Raw genomic sequence first — 18836 nt, forward strand, 5'->3', positions numbered from 1 at the left:
TTTTTGGTCAAATCATTCTTGTTTAAAAAAACTTTTAAAACTATTTTTAAAGACTGCAATCCGCCCCTGGATACAGATCGTCCTTAATATACATTATTGATATCAAAATTTTGAATATTTATAATTATTTTTGATAATGACAATTACATATATTATCATACTCACAGCTCTCACAGCTATAGCTCGAATCACACATACCTTATATGTATATACATAATATATACACACTTTTCAGAGGCCAGACACTTTTCTGAACTCTGTAGAGTAAGCCAGAGGACTTGTACTCATTGCCTTTCCAAACTACAATATCAATGACCTTAACGTTTTTAGATGATTCCGTGATATTTCTGATCTGCAGTTTTAAACCATGTAATCATAAAAATTATAAATGTACCACATTAAGTATGTCATATTAATATTCTTGATGTGGTTCAAAAGGCCGGAACATTAAAAACTAGTTATGTTTAATAATTGCTCATTTGTAAAGATCGGACCCAATAATCATACAATTGAAATGGTTGAAGAAGTCCTGTTATATTCTATTCCCCCGTGTGATAAGATAGTTGCTCCAGACATCGTATGGTGGCGCTGGCATCGCAGCATTTTCTCCCTCGTATTTTGTCTGATACGTGCTTCGGGGGAAAATATATAAATATATTATTTTGACACACTTTCACAATAAAAGGGTAAAATAATGTCTAGAAATTTGCAAATTGAAATTTAATAAAATTTACCCCTAACCGGCTGGAAGCTAAGCCTAAAGAAGTTTAAGCAGCTTCACTAGTCAGTTGAATTCTACTGAACCTGTGGCTTGTTACTGGTTGTTAAAGCACAATTCAGGCAGGAAGTACGGTTCCTGATACTTGTGTTTCATGTCTGCATACCCTCCTCATCCTTCCCTCCATTCACTTTTACAAGAAAATCCTTGAAAACAAGGATTTAAGGTAAAAATAGAAAGAAATTAGTTTGGAGGTCGGATGGGGTTACTGACCTACATCTGCACACACGGTTTTATTTTTAACTCTTGTCATTAATAAACTAAGTTATTAAAGTTATCTATGAAGTTAAGAAATTTAGAATACATCTTAACAGTATTTAATATATCAACTACGAATTGTTCAAGCCATTAAATATCAATTAGTTCTTAAATTTGAGTGAAATACTGTAATGGGATATCAGCTGTGTTTAGAGAACATACTCTTCATGCGTTGCAACTTAATTATTTATCTTTGTATCTTAGCAGGGTCCGTCCTAGAGAACGATTTATGTATCCTTGTATCCAAGTATCCTTGTAATCTGGTATCCCTGTATCCTTGTATCCAAGTATCCTTGTAATCTGGTATCCCTGTATCCTTGTATCCAAGTATCCTTGTAATATGATATCCCTGTATCCTTGTATCCAAGCATCCTTGCAATCTGGTATCCCTGTATCCAAGTATCCTTGTAATCTGGTATCCAGCATCCTTGTATCTTCGTTCCTTTTATCCTGATATCCTTTTATCCTGTTATTCTTTTATCCTGGTATCCTTATATCCTGGTATCCTTATATCCTGGTATCCTTATATCCTGGTATCCTTATATCCTGTTATCGATTTATCCTGGCATCTTTTATCATATTTTACACTGCATCTTGCAATGGTATCATAGCATAATTTAATATTCTATGATTATAGTACAGTATTCAATAGCTAAAATATTACATATTTTAGCAATTTTTGTATGAATTTCAAGATAATTAATGAAAATAATGATAATATTTATTGTGCATCTCCCTTCGGTTTTATGTTTTTATTCAAATTTATTTTTTGTTTTGTTGGTTTTCTTGTTCTTGCTGACTGTTTGTCACCATTTTCTTTTTCCAATGGGACTGACCCCCCTCACTGCTTGAGCTCTAACAATTTATTAAAATATTAAAAAAGATAAATTTATTTTAATTTATTAAAGGTAGTACCTCTTCAGAGATTTGTCTGACATTAGTTCTTCTGCTTTGAACTCCTTAAAAGAGTTAAAAGAATTTAAAGCCGAGATTGCATTGTTATAAAAAAGTTTAATTAGATCAAAAAAGAATATTCAATTTAAATAGTTACTCACTGAAATCTTTTTGGATTAATACAAACTAATTCTACTTAAAAAAATATTTTTGCTTATTAAAATTTAAAAATAATAAAAAATTCAAGGAATATTTTTGATACCAATCGTGATTAAACATTTTATTATTGTCATTATTAAATTTACCCAACCAAAAAAACATTGTTATTCAAAGAAATATATTAAATATTCTTCTTTATAATTTTATTAAAAAACAGCATCTTGGACATAAATAAAGATAAGTTTTGAAAAATAAAATTTTTGAATATAAGCACAGTAAAGTTATAATCATCACTAGAAAGAGAATTGCGCGATGCGCTCTGGAAATTGCTTTACATCACAACTTACTTTTTATCAAACAAAACATAACAATTTTTTTACCCAAGTCCTTTTTTGACCCAAGTCCTTTCTAGCAGAAATCTTTGCAATAGTTTTCTATGAGAGTTTGCAGTATACACTGGCAACACATTGGTGTCTAGACGACTGTACTTGTGAATGGATTTGAAAGTTTATCGGATAATATTATATCAGTTGGTTTAATTTAGAACAACTTGCACAATAACTGAACTACGTGTCAGAAAATTGCAAATATTAAAAGAGGTAAAGAGAGGGGTAGTGGTCGGGAAGTAACACAAAAGAATCTCTCTATTTTTTTGTTTACAGGAATGGAATTGATATTTTCTTTAAACTTTAAATTGTATTACTTTAAAATTCAATCACAACATTTCAAATCAGATTAGCAAAATGTGTCTCTTAGTTGGAGGGGGGGGGGCGTCAACTTTAATCCCCCCCCCCCCCTACAATCCTCTCATGCTACACATTATTATTAATATTTAGCTAAAATACCTATATTTTGCGGTTCTTGCTCTGTGGAGGGGGGAGGGGGCGTCAACTTTAATCCCCCCCCCCCCCTACAATCCTCTCATGCTACACATTATTATTAATATTTAGCTAAAATACCTAAATTTTGCGGTTCTCGATCTGTGGAAGAATTTTCATCAGATCTATATAGTTTAAAAAAAATTAATTATTTTCAAGATCTTCATCATTTTTATGTTCAACCTAAAGTATTAAAAAAATACTCTAGCCGCTAGCTGAGCTTAAAAATTAATTGGGCTTTCCTTGAAAATTGGCCCCCCCCTTCCTCAGATAAACTATTTTTTCTTTCCTGCCCCCCTCCCCCCCCCCTCACTAACCAGTTTAGGGTTATGAATAAGAGAGTGCCGAATTCGAAGTGCTATCGTTGATATGCCATGATTCTATGATTTTTTAGGACCACCCCAGTAGGGCATTTCAGAAATTTATAGGTAGATCTGAAATCTTTCTCACCTATCATCATTTCTTGTTTGCACTGACAGATTGATTGGCGAATTTTGGCTGAAACAAGTGAAAGGATTTTTTTAATTCAGAAATTTCGATTTTTCATTGATAACATTACAAGCAATATAAAAACTGAATGAAACCATCTCAGTTTCGGCAATAGGTTTTAATTTTTGTAAATATTTCGCTATGTCGAATTTTTATATCGAATAATGTAGCTCGTAACATTTGTGCTTAAAATTGTACCTTCTGATTCTGGATAAAGAAATATCTCCACACTGCACAGTCCCTCCGTACATGTTCTGCGCAAATATAAGGCTATGGATAAAATAGAAGTACAATTATTGTTTATTCTGATCAAAAATGTTCCTAATACCCAGATATTAATTTAGCTGGTAAAAAAATGCTTTTGACACAATTCACTTAGGCTCTTAGGAAAAGTTTCCCTCTGTCTGAATTTAAGGGTGTGTTCCTCATTGCAAATATTGGCAGAGTTGGCTGGGGGGGGGGGAACATCAACCCCCCATTGAAAAAAATAGGAGCGCAAGAACAGAGAGCGGCCCTTAAATTTTTATTTTAATATTTTTCATGAAAATTTAAATATTGCTAACACATTTTCCACCTTCCAAGCCCAAGCTATTCTATTATCCCCCCCCCCCATGGAAAATATCACAAGCCGCCCCTGAATATAGGGGCACTTTTAAAGGAATACTCCTTTTAAAAATCCATTAGCAAATGAAAATACCTGTGATCCAAACATTTGTATTAGTTGCAAACTTGTGGAAGAAAACCTCCTGAATAATAAAAAATTTAAAATAACATTTGAATTTTTTATTATTACCAAACCTGTTATTCCAAGTATGTGCTGGGTCCCAACCATTAGCCATATTGGGATTGGGAACATGTTGGGGGGCATCTGAATGTCCATTAAACCTTATATCTTCCCTGCTTTGTGTTCGCACAGAAGACCTGAAAATGTTTCTTCTTCATTAATCAACTAGGGCCTTAGCTAAGTTTCTCCTTCTTCATTTGTTCTTAACCGAAAGGTTCCAAAATTATAATTAATGATTCTCTAAGATCTCTAGTTGATCGCTTAACTTTCTTGAATTTTCAAAAAAATAAGAGAAATTTCGCTTATTAAATACAAAAATTATTGCACTGCGTTAACCTTACCTGAAGGGATTACAAAGCCATGATGTAGTTGTTCTGTTATCTCTGCAATTATCTACAGTCTCGATTTGGCCATTTTCTGTTCCATTTTGTCGGTGAAAACCATTTTGTGGCGGACCATGTTGTTGGCTGGCAACTCCATCGAGAACTTCCTGAATCAAGAGTGAATATAGAACAAACTACATTTTATCTTGTAACCCTTCTTTAAATAACCCTTGGGTAAAACATTACATCCTAATTAAATGTGCAAAACTCAAATTTAAAGTCTGAGCAGTGGATTTCGAGTTATGTTGCTGTAGCTAAGTGTATCCTGCTCAAATTTAAAGTCTGAGCAGTGGATTTCTAGTTATGTTGCTGTAGCTAAGTGTATCCTGCTCAAATTTAAAGTCTGAGCAGTGGATTTCTAGTTATGTTGCTGTATCTAAGTGTATCATGTTCAAATTTAAAGTCTGAGCAGTGGATTTCTAGTTATGTTGCTGTATCTAAGTGTATCCTGCTCAAATTTAAAGTCTGAGCAGTGGATTTCTAGTTATGTTGCTGTATCTAAGTGTATCTAAGTGTATCCTGTTCAAAAGTTTTGACCAGAGATTAGTAGATTAAAAAATTTAGGCTGTGCTCCACAGCATAAATTAAATCACCAGGGTGGAAGGGTAATTAGCTTAGCATTTTTTACCTCTGCTTATACAGGGTGTCCCAATAAACATGGGAATTCAGTGACGAATTCAATGTCGTCTTTTAAAATAATTCTTTGATTTAGTATAGTGATACCTACTGAGAAAGCTGTAATCTGTAAGAGTTTCGTCTGCTATGTTCACATTTTGTTTGTTTATGCTTTGACTGCATACGGGTGTACTTAGTAAAACAAGAAAATTGCAGTAAACTAACATAGTAAACTTGTATAGTCTTTACTGTTCATCATGTGGAGACATTATTGACACATCTTTTCAGTCTTTTACCCTTTCATAAAATAAACTCTAGCAGACATAATAATATTATCGCTTTTGTAATCAGGTGTTACAATGCTAATTCATAATAAAGACGATATCAAATTTGTCACTGAATTCCCATGTTTTTGGGACACCCTGTACCTTAAAAAGTTGGTTTCTTATAGTGTCCGGACTTTGATTTGGCTGCCAGTTAGAGTCCTCAGCATCTGTTATAAATAAGGAAAATTTATGTTTCCACGAAAATATTATTTTTTTTAAATAATAAGAAAATAATTTAATTTTTCAAGGAAATTATTTATAATTTTTAGCTCTAGTTCACTTTTCTATTTGGATTGAAGCATAGACATTTTACCTACTCTTTGCTCTACCACTTTTTCAATCAGAGTTTGTGTCGTAAAATGGAGTTTACTTTGGCCATTTCTGAAATTATTATTTGATAAAAACAGTTCAAAATGCGATGAAATGATTTAAAAAATTCACCTTCCATTTGTATAATGTCCATTACTTCCTCGTGTCATCTTTCAAAAGTATCGAGCTCTCATTAAAAAGTACATCCTAATAGTTATTTTTTTATCAAATATGTGAAAATAAAATATCAAGATTTTAAAGATTTTTTTTTCTTTATTCTTGACAAGGCCAAATATTTAGTTTAATATAACTTAACATTTTTAAGAAAATATGAAAAATTTACCTTTACAATATTCTGTTTTATTGTTTGTTTTCTTGTAGTTTAATTCTGAAGTGAGAATAATTCTAAAATAGAGTTATCCACCCCTCTACTAAGGGCAAACAAATTATTTTTTAAAAAATCAGTTCCCAAATCCTGTTTTCGAAAATCAAAAGCCGCCCCCCACAATTTTGATGTTTTTTATGTTTTTTTTTCAAAATGTACTCCTAAAGATTAAATTTCTTTAACTAATGATATAAATTAAAAAAGTATCCAGTTCCTTTTTATATATCTATTTTTTTCAAATTATAAATCGGCCAGTGAACAATTCGTTTTAAATTCTGTCAGCTGTTTTTAACCCATCTCCACTAGAAAGCAACAGATTAAATATGTTTTGACCAAAAATTACAAAAACTCCAATTGTATTTTCATAATTTAATAATTGTTTATAATAGCTTATTGTTTGTTTTATAGACTGAACAGAATTCACTGGTTGTTTTTTGCTATCTTGTACTTTACTGGGAGAGCAAACTACTGANGCTGCAATTTATATTCAACTTAGCAACCATATTCAGAGAAATGTGAGAGAAGAATTAAAAGAAAGTTTTGTTTTGGGAGAATTCTTCGTGTTGGCAAATTTTGTTAATTTGGGGATAAGTTTTTTTTGTTACTATGTGAGCATTTCATGAAAAACTTGAATTAATTTAGCATTTAGCGAACAATGGAGGCTTTAAATGAGGGGGGGGGGATGTTACAGCGCAATTTTACAAGAAAATTGAAGTGATGTTTTAAGAAAAAGTATAAATATAATTTTTCGTTCATTCAAAAGTTTCTTTCTTAGTTTTTCCTCAAAATAATGTTGCATGAATAGTCCTTCTCTGGAACTATTTTACTAAAATATAAAATATAAGATAAAAAAATCTAACAATAGCTCTCTTTGAAATTAGTTAAAATAGACTTTAAAAATAGAAAGTTAATTTAGTAAAATATATTTCCTAGCTCTGGGGGTTGCGCGGAGTAATATTTCGGTTGGACATAAATTGCGTGAAAAATAAAAAATGTTGTTAACCATGCATAAAAAGATTTTTTAAATACCATGGGTTTGTGATCTCAACCAAATGAATTAAAGTTAAACAGTTTTAAGCCATGAAATGTATCCCTTCAACTGTAGAAACTCCATGTTTTGACCCAGTTTTCTAGGCGTGCGAAATAATTGCAAGTGCAACTGCAGCTGCGCAGATTTGCAGCTAGCGCCATCTTTCTCCAGGCCCAGCTGCAGTTACTGTTTAACCCTCAACAATCCTCGTGTATCCAATACTTTCAAGTTAAATGAGAAAATGGCCGAAACTTTCATCTGAAAATACGCGAAACCAGTTTTTACAATACTGTACACTGTTGTACGGACATGATTTTATTCAGATATACGCCAGAAGTTTCATTGGAAAAGATTCAATTTGATTTCATGCAATTTTCTTATGAAGAAAAGACAAAGAGAAATCAATAGCTGAAACGATATAATACAAAGAGTACGAAAAATAACATTATTATTATATAATATATTTAAATGTTAATAAAAAATTTATCTTAAAAGTCATCAATATTTTCACACAGGAATTAATAATGTATTTTTGAAAAAAAACGAGAGAAAATTTTAAATTCGGATTTATTGATATTTTTCCGTATTAACGATCTAAACCATTAAATCGTAATAATATTCAAGGATTCCTATATTATAAGAAAATCATGTATTATGAAATACACGTATTTTCAATCTCTTTAAAAAAAAATTATGGAACGATCATAATATCTAATATGTTTCAGATTTGGAGGATTTTCTCAATGTGGTGTACTGTCTATGAATGATTTAAGATGCGGGATTGTTGGGAAAGCCAGAAAAGGTATTTTTTATTTAGTTTAATTTAATTAATTTGTTCTTTGCTGTACGCGACTAAATAATCCTGAATTAACTGAACAATTTGCTGTGCAGCTGTACTACTGAAATATTGTACTATAATGTTGTACTACTTTAATGTTGTACTATGATGTTGTACTACTTTAATGTTGTACTATGATGTTGTACTACTTTAATGTTGTACTATGATGTTGTACTACTTTAATGTTGTACTACTGTTATGTTGTACTATAATGTTTTACTACTGTAATGCTGTACTACTTTAATGTTGTACTACTTTAATGTTGTACTACAATGTTGTAATACTTTAATGTTGTACTACTTTAATGCTGTACTACCTAAATGCTGTACTACTTTAATGTTGTACTACTTTAATACTGTACTACCTAAATACTGTACTACATTAATGTTGTACTACTTAAATGTTGTACTACTTTAATGCTGTACTACCTAAATGCTGTACTACATTAATGTTGTATTACTTTAATGTTGTAATGCTTTACTGATTTGTTATAAGTTGTCCAGCTTTACATTTGTACTGCTTAGATTTTGTACTATTGTACATAGTTCTCCATTATAAATTAAATCCATATTGAACATAATTAATTTTGGAATTATTTTGAGTTGTTATCGCTGTGAATTTTAACGTTAGGGGACGCGAAAAAAAAAATAAAATAAAAAAGTCTTCATTGTTTCTGAAGAATATTTACAAATCATATATTTTTTTATATATATTATTTTCCTAAGGTCTGAAATGTATAATAACGCATTTCTCTCCACTAAACCCAAATAATTGATAAAGATAAATTTTTAGGCCTCAATCTATAGGCCGATCCTAATGCATCTGAGGCCACTGACCTGAGACCATTTTCATAAGCTCTTAACATTTTTGTAAAATGGTTGTAAAATTTTTAAGTGTGCGCAAACCCCCCCTTCCCTTCCCACATTATGTTTTAACATCATCCTCCTGTGCCCCCNCATTCTATGTCAGACAATTCTTGACCCGGTCCGACCGATTCAGTCAGGGTCAGACGTGCCGGGCCAATACTTCCCGCCTGTTTTCTCCTCGTACTTTGATTGACCCGGACCGGGTTGCCGGTCCTACAGCTTCTGACGGGCCGGCTGGACCGGTCTGTGTACTGGTACGGATCACAAAGACAGCTTCAGTAGAGAATTCCAAATCAGTCGAAAATTTGCAATTTCGGAGTTCTTACGTGACAATTCGTGAGATTAGTTTATCTCTTTCCCCCGATTATGTACAATATGGCATACTGTACAATTTATGTTTTGTTCTCATCTTTTTTGAATATGAAAATAAACAGTAATTGTTAAAACAACGGATTTTTAAAAGACGAAATCAATTTTTTCTATGAAGATTTACACCCAGCCCTAATTGTTCTGGCATTATAATGTTTTGGGGGTTTATTTTCTTATTTTTAATTGTTTTCCTACTCGCGATTATATAAATTAATTAAATTTTAGTTCCGGATCCATGGACCTTAACATAAAACCGGATCCGAATCAGGTCTGAAAAGTATAAAAACCGGACCATTATTTAGGCCATGATGCATGAAGAGAAAAACTGGATCCGGACTCAGACCATTTAAAAAATTCATTTTAGAAAAAAAATCTGCACAAAGGTTCAGCTGGAAATTTTATTATTAATTTGTTATTATGGTTTTTCTGAAATCAAAGAAGGCGCCCGATTATTTCTACTGAAGCTGTTATAGAGTTTCTGCATGTTTTGTTATTACTTTGTAGTAAATGATTTTACTAATCATAAAATGTCCCTCCCCCCCCTTTCCGCGAAATGTATGCAGTGCAACCTTAAATCCATGCAATTCCCCCTTTGCACATTCCAGAGGTCGTTGCACTTGTGCAGACTGCACAATTATGCACCCCTCCCACTCTAGCTGGTAGAAACCCACCTCGAAAATGTCCCCCCNTATTGACAGTCAGAAATGGACAGTCAGCGTGCTTTTAAGTTTTTATACAATGGTAACCTTTATAGCGAGGAGGGATATTGCTTTCTTAAACCTTGTTGAAATCTGACAAACTAAAATTAAAATTGAGAAATTTGAAAAATTAAAATTTAGTCTTAATGAGACAAAGGACTACAAGGTACCGTTGTGAATTGGACTACCCACATATGAAGGGTCACTTGAAATTACTTCCACTGTTCCTTTGTTAATGATTTTTGATTTAAGTATTCTATTCATTAAAATAATGTCAATTTTATGTTCATTTGAAATCTGCTTTTTTCATACCATGGAACCAAACAAACTCATTTAAATTGTTCAAAATTGTTCAAAAATTATTTCAGATTTTTGAAGAAAAATGTTGCATTTTTTAGCCTTTTGTTACTTCCCGGGCACCATTGGGTTCCCTCTAAAAAATTTAGCCCATTCGGTCCTGTCGTTTGGCAAGCTAACATATATATATACATATGAGCGAAGAGATTTATTATATAGAGATTATTTGTTAAGGAATCCTTTTTTTCCAGAATCTAAAATTTAACCCTTGTCTCATAATGTTTTTTTATTTTTTATTAAAGTCTCATTTATTTTGTTTTTTTTGTAACAATTTGCAATAATTAGACTTAATTGAGCTTTGACTTTTCATAACGGCCCTAAAATATTATACTTATAAAGTTTTCTAAAACTAGCCCTGGAGATTTTTTTAAGGAGAGTATGAAAGACTGAACTAGGAAATCTTTATTATTTAAGAAGTACGTTGTTTTCGATCTTCGTGATGTATTCATGTTTTATAAAGTTTAAAACAAATGTTCAAGTAAATTTAAGTTTCAGCTTATGGTAATAAGACGGCGTAAGGCTGAAAGAAAACAGGCAAAATATCTCCGTTAAGCTTAGTTTGACAGTTGGCCGCTTTAAAACTGCCTTAAGTACCCTCTGTGTGTATTAAAGTCTTCCCACAAAATTTCCCCCCACCCCACCCACCCACTCGCAAGAATTGTACATTTTTAAATCAATTATAATCTTTGGTATTAAATGGGTTTTAACGCTGATACATTAAAAAATCGCAAGGGATATGAGATTCATGCTTTTAAACATAAGGCCACTTGCCCCCTCCCCCCCCACCCCCGCATCATACAACTTCGACATCCTTCACAAATACCTCACATACCCATCCAACGTCCAGACTTTTGCAACGAATTATCGATTTATAATTTATATGCTTTTTATTGTGTTATTTTTCTTTTTTTACAGGCTTTCTAAATATTTAGAATAAGTGCAATCATAAAAATAAAAACCGTTAAACGCGCGAAAAATATTACATATAAATTGTGTATGTATATAAATATATTTCTTCAAAGAATATGTTTAGTATAATTCTTCTTTAATAAAATGTCAATTTTAAAAATATATTATATTTATAATATATAATATAATATATATATATTTTCTACATAAAGATTCTGCCTGCAAATTTATCATGCAATTTCAACCCTGCGAAAACAGGGATGAATTTATTTATTTTGTAAAATTTAGTTCTATTAACCTTATTAAAATATAATTCAAAAAGATAAAATTGAATTGAAATCTATTTTACTGTAAAAAAAATTATCCCTGTGTTTGTGGTCGGTTAGTCAGCATTTTTCAGTTGGGAAGAGAGTAGGCCCGTAGGGGAGGTATGTTTAAGGGGGGGAGGTATGTTTAAGGTGGNCAATAACAAAGACAGCCGATCAAATGTAAACAAACATGAGATGCGCCAGATGTCTGTTTATCATTTGTGTTATTGTTTACAATCTTTATTATTGTTGTTACGCAAAAACTAGTTCTTCAGCAGTCCAAAAACGTCACAGCAAAGTGTACGGAAACCCTATCACCCCCTCCTTCTATTCAATATCTCCTTGGTTCTTGCTAAGCCTGGATTCTTGTATTCTTTTTGGTTTTTCAGTAGTTAGCATTATTTTTCGAAATGTTGCGCATACTTGGTTTTAAGTTTAGAGGCAATGTGTATGGGATTGGTCCAAAAAATATATATTAAAAAAGGAATTTGGTGCAATTTTCTCCTCGACTTCTCTTGCTTGACCAAATGATGAAACTTATGAAAAAATTGGTTTTTTTTTATATTATAAAGATGCCCTTTGATGTCTTTTTAACGTTCCAAAAACAAAACTCCAATATCATTAAAGAACATGGAGTTATTAACCTTTTAGTGAATTATTTTAGTTTGTAACTTAAATAGCCGAACAGCAATGTCACTAATCCGAGATTTTACGCGTTGAAGATATTCAACATTTGTTTTTTTACTGTGCAATCTTAACATGAATGGGCATATTTTTATGAAAAACTATTTTTTAAAGATTGCATCATTTGGCAAAGCAAGAGGAGTTCAGGAGACAATTGCATTCCAGATACATTTTCTTAATGGATTTTCTGGCCAATCCCTTACACAGTATTCCCTAAACTTGTAAAAAAAACGCGATTTTTCACCTTTAAATAAATATTTGACTATCAAAAAAACAAAAATCGAAAAAGTGTCAAATATCGTTTTAGCCAAGTTAAAGGATTTCCCAAAATCCCTTGAACATTGACAGAGTTAACCCTATTTAGATGAGAATTGTTAGAAAAGGTTATTAAAGGCTAAACATGACGGGAAACCCAGTAAAATGACTGGGCTATCTAGGAAAATTATTTTAAAATTCAAAATTTCGTATTTGAGCTAGGTTAACCCTAATGCTTCCTAAAAAAGGTGTCGCACATCTGGGAATTTTTTTCTGGGGCACCCTTGGCCTCCCCTGCCCCACCCGCCCTCGAGCAACTTGTTTTTAAAGCGTTGGAGCCACAAGTAATTGTTGCCATGCAAAAATTTTGCGATTCACCGCGTCTTGTTATTTTGCAAGTATTAAGATATTTATCAAGCCCATTAAAATTATCCAACTACACTTTTATAGTTTTAAATGTGTTAAATTGAGGGGAAACTATCTTATTATGATTTTTATGAAATGATATAAGTTAATGAAACAAAATATGTTTTTTTTAAGGACAATTTTCATCCCTGTATATCTATATATACTTCGCTTGTCTGTCTGTTTGTATCCAATAAACGTCCAAAAAACTGGCCCAATCCGAAGAAAATAGTCCCATGACCCCAGAGAAGAATATGTCTGGTCGAAATTGTTAATGTTGCTCGGGAAAAAATGTCAACATTTTAAAATCCGCAAAATTACGAGTTTTACAATTACGAAGAAGAAATTTCAGCTTGAAAAGAAACAGTTTTTCAATATCTGTCCAGGCCTAGTTCAGTTAAATTTCTAATTTTGAATATTCCGATTAAAAAATGTTTGATTATGTTTGAACTGATACCATGAAGTTTATCTTGAAGCCCGGGCATTGACCTCTCAGCTTACATTGATAAAATATATATCCTGGGACTTTATTTTTAAACCTAAGACAGGGTTGGATATTTCAAACAATTTGAAAATGAATAATTTTATATTAACCCGCAAGTTCACCCCTCCCCCTTTTTAATAATTTGATACTCTCTCAAAAATAATTATTTTCAAATTAAGTGATAAAACCCTTAAAAATTCCTAACAGGTTTTTTGGGAGGTGTATGAACAAAAATAAAATACTTACTTGAAGTCTAACAAAAGGATATAAAATCATCTAATAAAAACATTTAAACTTGTGTTCTGAATAAAACTTTAAAATCAATTTTTTTTTCAGCTGAAAATCCGGACTAAGATGAATCTAGAGAAGAAGAAATTGAAGAAGTGACGATTTGACGATTTGAAAAAAAATGCAGTTTTTAGGTAAATTTTGGTCTATTTTGCAAGGTTTTAGTTTCTTCATTAAAAATATTGAAATAAATCTTTGCTCGCCCTCTTATATAGCAATTATACATTTTATAAATTATTTCTTAAGATCAGTAGTTCTCAAAATTGAGAGAGATTAGTTGTTGACTTCAGATCGTTTTTAGACAAATCCCAACCCTACTCTCTACCACTAGAATTATATCTTGTTCATTAATCTGTTCGGCTGATCATGTGATCATCTGATGATCTATCTAGTCATTTATCCATCTAATCATCCTATCATCTATTCACCTATTCACCTTTTCATCTATTCATCTATTCATCCTACCATCTGATCATCTTTTCATCTGTTCATCTATTTATATATGATCATCTGATCATCTGTACATATATTCGATCATGTGATCATCTGTTCATATATTCGATCATGTGATCATCTGTTCGTCTGTTCATCTGATCATTTGTTCGGCTGTTCATCTGATCATCTAATCTTCCGATCATCTGATAAACTGTTCGGCTATTTTATCTTATCCTCTGTTCGGCTATTTATCTGTTCATCTTTCAACTATTCACCTGTTAATTTTTCGATTTGTTCATCTGTTATTCGATTACTTTATTTTATGTTAATCTGTTCATCCTTTTCTCTATTTATCTGTTCATTTTTCACCCAATGATAAGATTTGTATTCGTTTTTATTCTCAGTTCCTTGTACGTTTTGTTTATTTGTTTATTTTCTCTTTCTCTCGGGTCAATGCCCCCTGTAGTGCAGGCCTCGAATCCATTTAACCTTCTTCTAATACATCTACATTAAACAACCCCTCCTCTCCCTTCTCATTATTCATTACTCATTTTTAAACCTTTATAAAGTTGCTCTAAATCTTTTTTAAAGGTAGATTTAAACTTTATCTAGGTTGTACTGTAGCAATTCCACCCGTTTCCCCCCCTTGCTAAATATTTTTGCACAACAGACAGACGGACAGACAGGAGAGTGGGTTTGCAAACTTGAGAATCAGCAAACAGACTAGACGTCTAGAGGGCTGTACTTACTTAGCAAGGGGAGGGGTGGGTAAATGTTCCCTTGAGGGTTCGGTTAAATAAGGGGGATAAATATTCTCTGATCAGTTCTGTACTTTTTGTTCCCTGGAACTGGAACATGGTGATCTTCGGGGCTAGAGTTCATGGTTCCCGATGGCGTCTAAGAATTATAAAAAAAATCGCTGTAAAGCTGTAATATTGTTCCCATTGGCGATTTAAAATTCTATGCTTTGGTAATCTTTGGGGTTAGAACATGGTTCCCATTGGCGTCTAAGAATTTAAAAAGACTTCCACTTGAAGCTGTAAAAATGTTCCCATTGGCGTTTGGAGTTAAAAATCATTTGTTGTCTAAGAAAAACTTCCCTTTAAAGACCTAGCATTGTTTCCATTGGCGTCCGAAGTTAAAATTATGTGCTTTGGTAATCTGGGGCTAGAACATGGCGACAAAGAATTTTAAAAAACCTTCCTGTTAAAGCTGTAATGTTCCTTTTTGGCGTCTGGAGTTAAAAAGTGTTTGTTCTGGTAATCTTTAGGATTGTAACGTGGTTCCCAATGGCGTCTTAAGCATTTTTAAAAAAACTTCCCTTTGTAGCTGTAATATTGGCGTCTGGAGAAAAAAGGTTGTTTTAGTAATCTTTAGGGCCAGAACATACTTCCAAATGGTGTCTAAAAATTTAAATTTTGTTTCTTTTAGAACTGGAAAATAGTTCCAACTATATTTATAGAAGAAAAAATATTGCCAATCTTTTCATTGCATTACTGGTTCATGCTTTAGCCCTTTTCAATTTTTGCTAACATCCCCTTTTAAGATAAATTTCTCTTATTTTGTTTTTTCTTTAATTTTTTTAAACAGGAAGGAGAAATATGCCAAATATTCTGTTATTCTGTTCTAGCTATTTTGCAAATTCAGAAACCTGACGTTCCAATCCGAATTACATAACTGTTAATTCTCCATTTCCTAAAAATGCTGGGCTAGAGACTTTTGAATTGAAGCACTGAGCTGAACTAATTCTCTCCTATAAAGAGAATTAACCTGACTACTGATCTAATTTAGTCAAAAAATTCCACTTGTGGATCCGCCCCAATTAAACTACTATCTTTGATACTTATACTTGTATAATTTGGTAACTTAAAATGTTTTAAATTATATTAATTTCAGATTTGTAGTCTACAGAACGAACGCCTGATCGTTTTCCAGTGATCCTAATTTTCTCGTTCTCTGGAAGATTCCATGTCGGCCATTTTGATTCTGGATAATGCGCGAAACCGGATTTAATTCAAAATCCGCCATTTTGGACTCTACCCTAACCCGTAGATCCGAACTTGTGTTTATTCACAGGCTCGTGTCACCGGGGCTTGGTCGTCTTCCAACTGTCAATCAATTAATCAATTCATCTATTTTATCCTCACTTCAACTGAACCTGTCCAGTCGTCTCAACCTACGATCCTGATCCTTTGACGATAAAACCTGTATTTTTATCCTTGGATTCAAAGAAATTTAAGGGATACATATTTCATATTTTTATTCAGTTCACTAAGAAGAAGAAACACAGAGCAAATTTAAAATATTTCAATTAAAAAATTAGTAAATTTCTCTCTTCCCTCAAGAGAACTTAACAAGATAAGTCCGCAGATTATTTCAAAGAACAGTTTTAATTTCGAAATTATCACCTGAAAAGTTTTATAATCAGTGAAAAAAAGTCCTAAGTACACTCGGTAATTGTGACAGGAAGGAATGATGAATAATGTAGTTTTCGTTCTGACATTTTATCTCTCAACTCCACATACCCAAATGGTGATTTTGTGACAATAAGAGAAGACAACTGGTTGCTGTGACTGTTACGGTTTTGTAGTGGCTGCACTGTACATGTGGTTGTAGTGTACATGAGGTAGTAGGTTGTATAGTTGTTAGTGTACAAACTGTACAGCAGATTACCTTATTTACACTCAACTTGTATCTTCACAAAAGAGAGAAGTAAGAAGAAAAAAATCCGAAATATCGAGAAAGAAAAATTTTCTTTAATTATTCAAAATTATGCATTTGTAGGTTAAATGCTCGAATCAAATATTTTGTTTGTGTTTCTAATTTCTAGTCAATTTTCTTAGTTTTTTTTCTTTTTACAGTACAGTTAAAATCTTTTTTGATTAAGCCTAAATATATTTAAAACTTGCAGGGGTTTCATTTTGTTGAACAATCTTTCCAACTGACATCTTAATAATATAAATGGAGAAGGGGGTAAAACTTGCATTTCAAAATTTTTCTGTTTTTTTTTCTCCGAAACCATTCATAGAATTCTTAAAATATTTAAAAAAAATTAAATCCTGCTTCTTTAAAAATGAGAAGTTATATGATCTGTTCATAATTTTGGGAAATTGAAATAAATAATATCCAGTAAATTTTTATTTTCACTGTTGGATGAGAAATATTTTACACGTTTTTTAGAATAAACTTAACAGAAAGAAGATTTTTGTGAACACCTGTCTGTTATCACGCACGGATAGTTAGTTATTTTTCGAGTGTCTTTCTTGTCTATGTACTTAAAGTCTATCTGTCCATTGGATCTATAATTACATTTATCTGTGTTATAATGTCATATCCGTTCACTCGTTTAATTGTTACTGACCGGTTTACCGCCGTTAACCTTTCTTTATCATGTATTTATAATTCGATCTCCATTATTCTAAATGTTCAAATCTTTTAGTGTTTTAAGTGCAACGGTCTATTTTTATATTTGTAGGTATATTCTATTTAGTGTCAGTCAACGTGTTTATTTTGTGATTCCCTCCTATAATGTGTCATTATCCGTCAGCAACAATCAATCCACGTTTTACGTTCGTTTTTATGTCTATTTGTCTATATTTCATCATGTTTTCTGTTCGCCTATATGTCTACAGGTCCATCTAAATGACTGAATGTCTATCTATTTATCTGTGTATCTGTCTACATGCATATCCATGTTCTATGTCTGGCTTCTTATGCAATTGTTATCATCTTAATCAGTCTGAGGGATACTATTGGTTAGAGACAATATAGAGACTTAAGTATTTAGAGTACCGGTCAGAGGAGTCGGAGACAATATAGACTAAATATTGATAGCACTGGTCAGAGACAATATCGAGATTAATTATTGATAGCACTGGTCAGAGACAATATCGAGATTAATCATTGATAGCACTGGTCAGAGACAATATCGAGATTAATCATTGATAGCACTGGTTAGAGATAATATCGAGATTAATTATTGATAGCACTGGTCAGAGACCAAGTACTGATAGATCAGAGCTGAAAACTTTAGAACGTGATATCCTTAATCCCGATTTGTAAATTAATCTGGAGATTGAATTCATGAGGAAAACAAGCAATATTTAATCTGGAGATTAAGAAAAAGAGTGGATCAAGCATTAATCCCGATATCCACCATTCTAAAGTTCCCAGCTTTGGTCAGAGAATATAGAGACTAAGATTGTTAGAACTGGCCAGAGACAATACAGAGAGGAAGTATTGACAGTTCTGATAAAAGCCATTATAGAGTCTTAATATAAGACTATTAAGTATTAAAGGGACTGTAAGGGTAATTTTAAGAGACTAGCTGCATGCAAAGATATTAAATGTGAATTTATTTCTCCAATATTTCTTAAAAGCAAGAATTGAATAAGTCACTTCGCTAAAATAAACAAACATGCTTTTGTAATTTATACTTGATCAGACGAGGCACTAAAGGGACTAAATGGTACAGTCGTATCGTAAATATAGGGCATTGACATCTCTGGATGGTGGACTGGGTCACATGAAATTACGCTTACAGTCCCTTTAATAATGGTCAGAGAAAAAAACTTAAGTTTTTCAAATCTTTATCTTCGTTTTGAGACCATCAACATGTTTTTCTTATTCTGTCGTCAAACTAAAATGAAGAA

General features: G+C 32.3%; 1 protein-coding gene and 1 long non-coding RNA gene across 2 annotated transcripts; one reads left to right on the forward strand and one right to left on the reverse strand.

The window, feature by feature from the left end:
• The first annotated feature begins 107 nt into the window (after nt 1–107).
• Nucleotides 108–17318, forward strand: LOC111696471 (uncharacterized). Its single transcript, XR_002764093.1, has 4 exons — nt 108–944; nt 8014–8090; nt 13798–13883; nt 16081–17318. It is a non-coding gene; the product is annotated as an uncharacterized LOC111696471 (long non-coding RNA).
• LOC111696470 (uncharacterized) lies at nt 1744–6310 on the reverse strand. Its single transcript, XM_023466077.1, has 12 exons — nt 6217–6310; nt 6006–6080; nt 5878–5945; nt 5667–5731; nt 4582–4730; nt 4255–4377; nt 4154–4202; nt 3655–3710; nt 3418–3465; nt 3049–3092; nt 1952–1995; nt 1744–1891 (listed from the first exon to the last, which is right to left on the reverse strand). The coding sequence occupies exons 2-12, from the start codon at nt 6041–6043 to the stop codon at nt 1799–1801; spliced, it is 777 nt and encodes a 258-aa protein (XP_023321845.1). The 5' UTR covers nt 6044–6080; nt 6217–6310; the 3' UTR covers nt 1744–1798.
• Nucleotides 17319–18836: the final 1518 nt, after the last annotated feature.

This window comes from Eurytemora carolleeae, unplaced genomic scaffold, assembly GCF_000591075.1.
Source record: "Eurytemora carolleeae unplaced genomic scaffold, Eaff_2.0 scaffold6, whole genome shotgun sequence".
Classification (NCBI taxonomy): domain Eukaryota; kingdom Metazoa; phylum Arthropoda; class Copepoda; order Calanoida; family Temoridae; genus Eurytemora; species Eurytemora carolleeae.

Bases quoted from the DNA above. Each gene is read 5' to 3' on its own strand.
- LOC111696470 (XM_023466077.1), bottom strand. From the start codon at position 6,043: ATGACACGAGGAAGTAATGGACATTATACAAATGGAAG. The intron at 5,946-6,005 runs GTGAATTTTTTA...TAATAATTTCAG, and splicing joins GGACATTATACAAATGGAAG to AAATGGCCAAAGTAAACTCC. The intron at 5,732-5,877 runs GTAAAATGTCTA...TATTTATAACAG, and splicing joins AGTGGTAGAGCAAAGAGTAG to ATGCTGAGGACTCTAACTGG.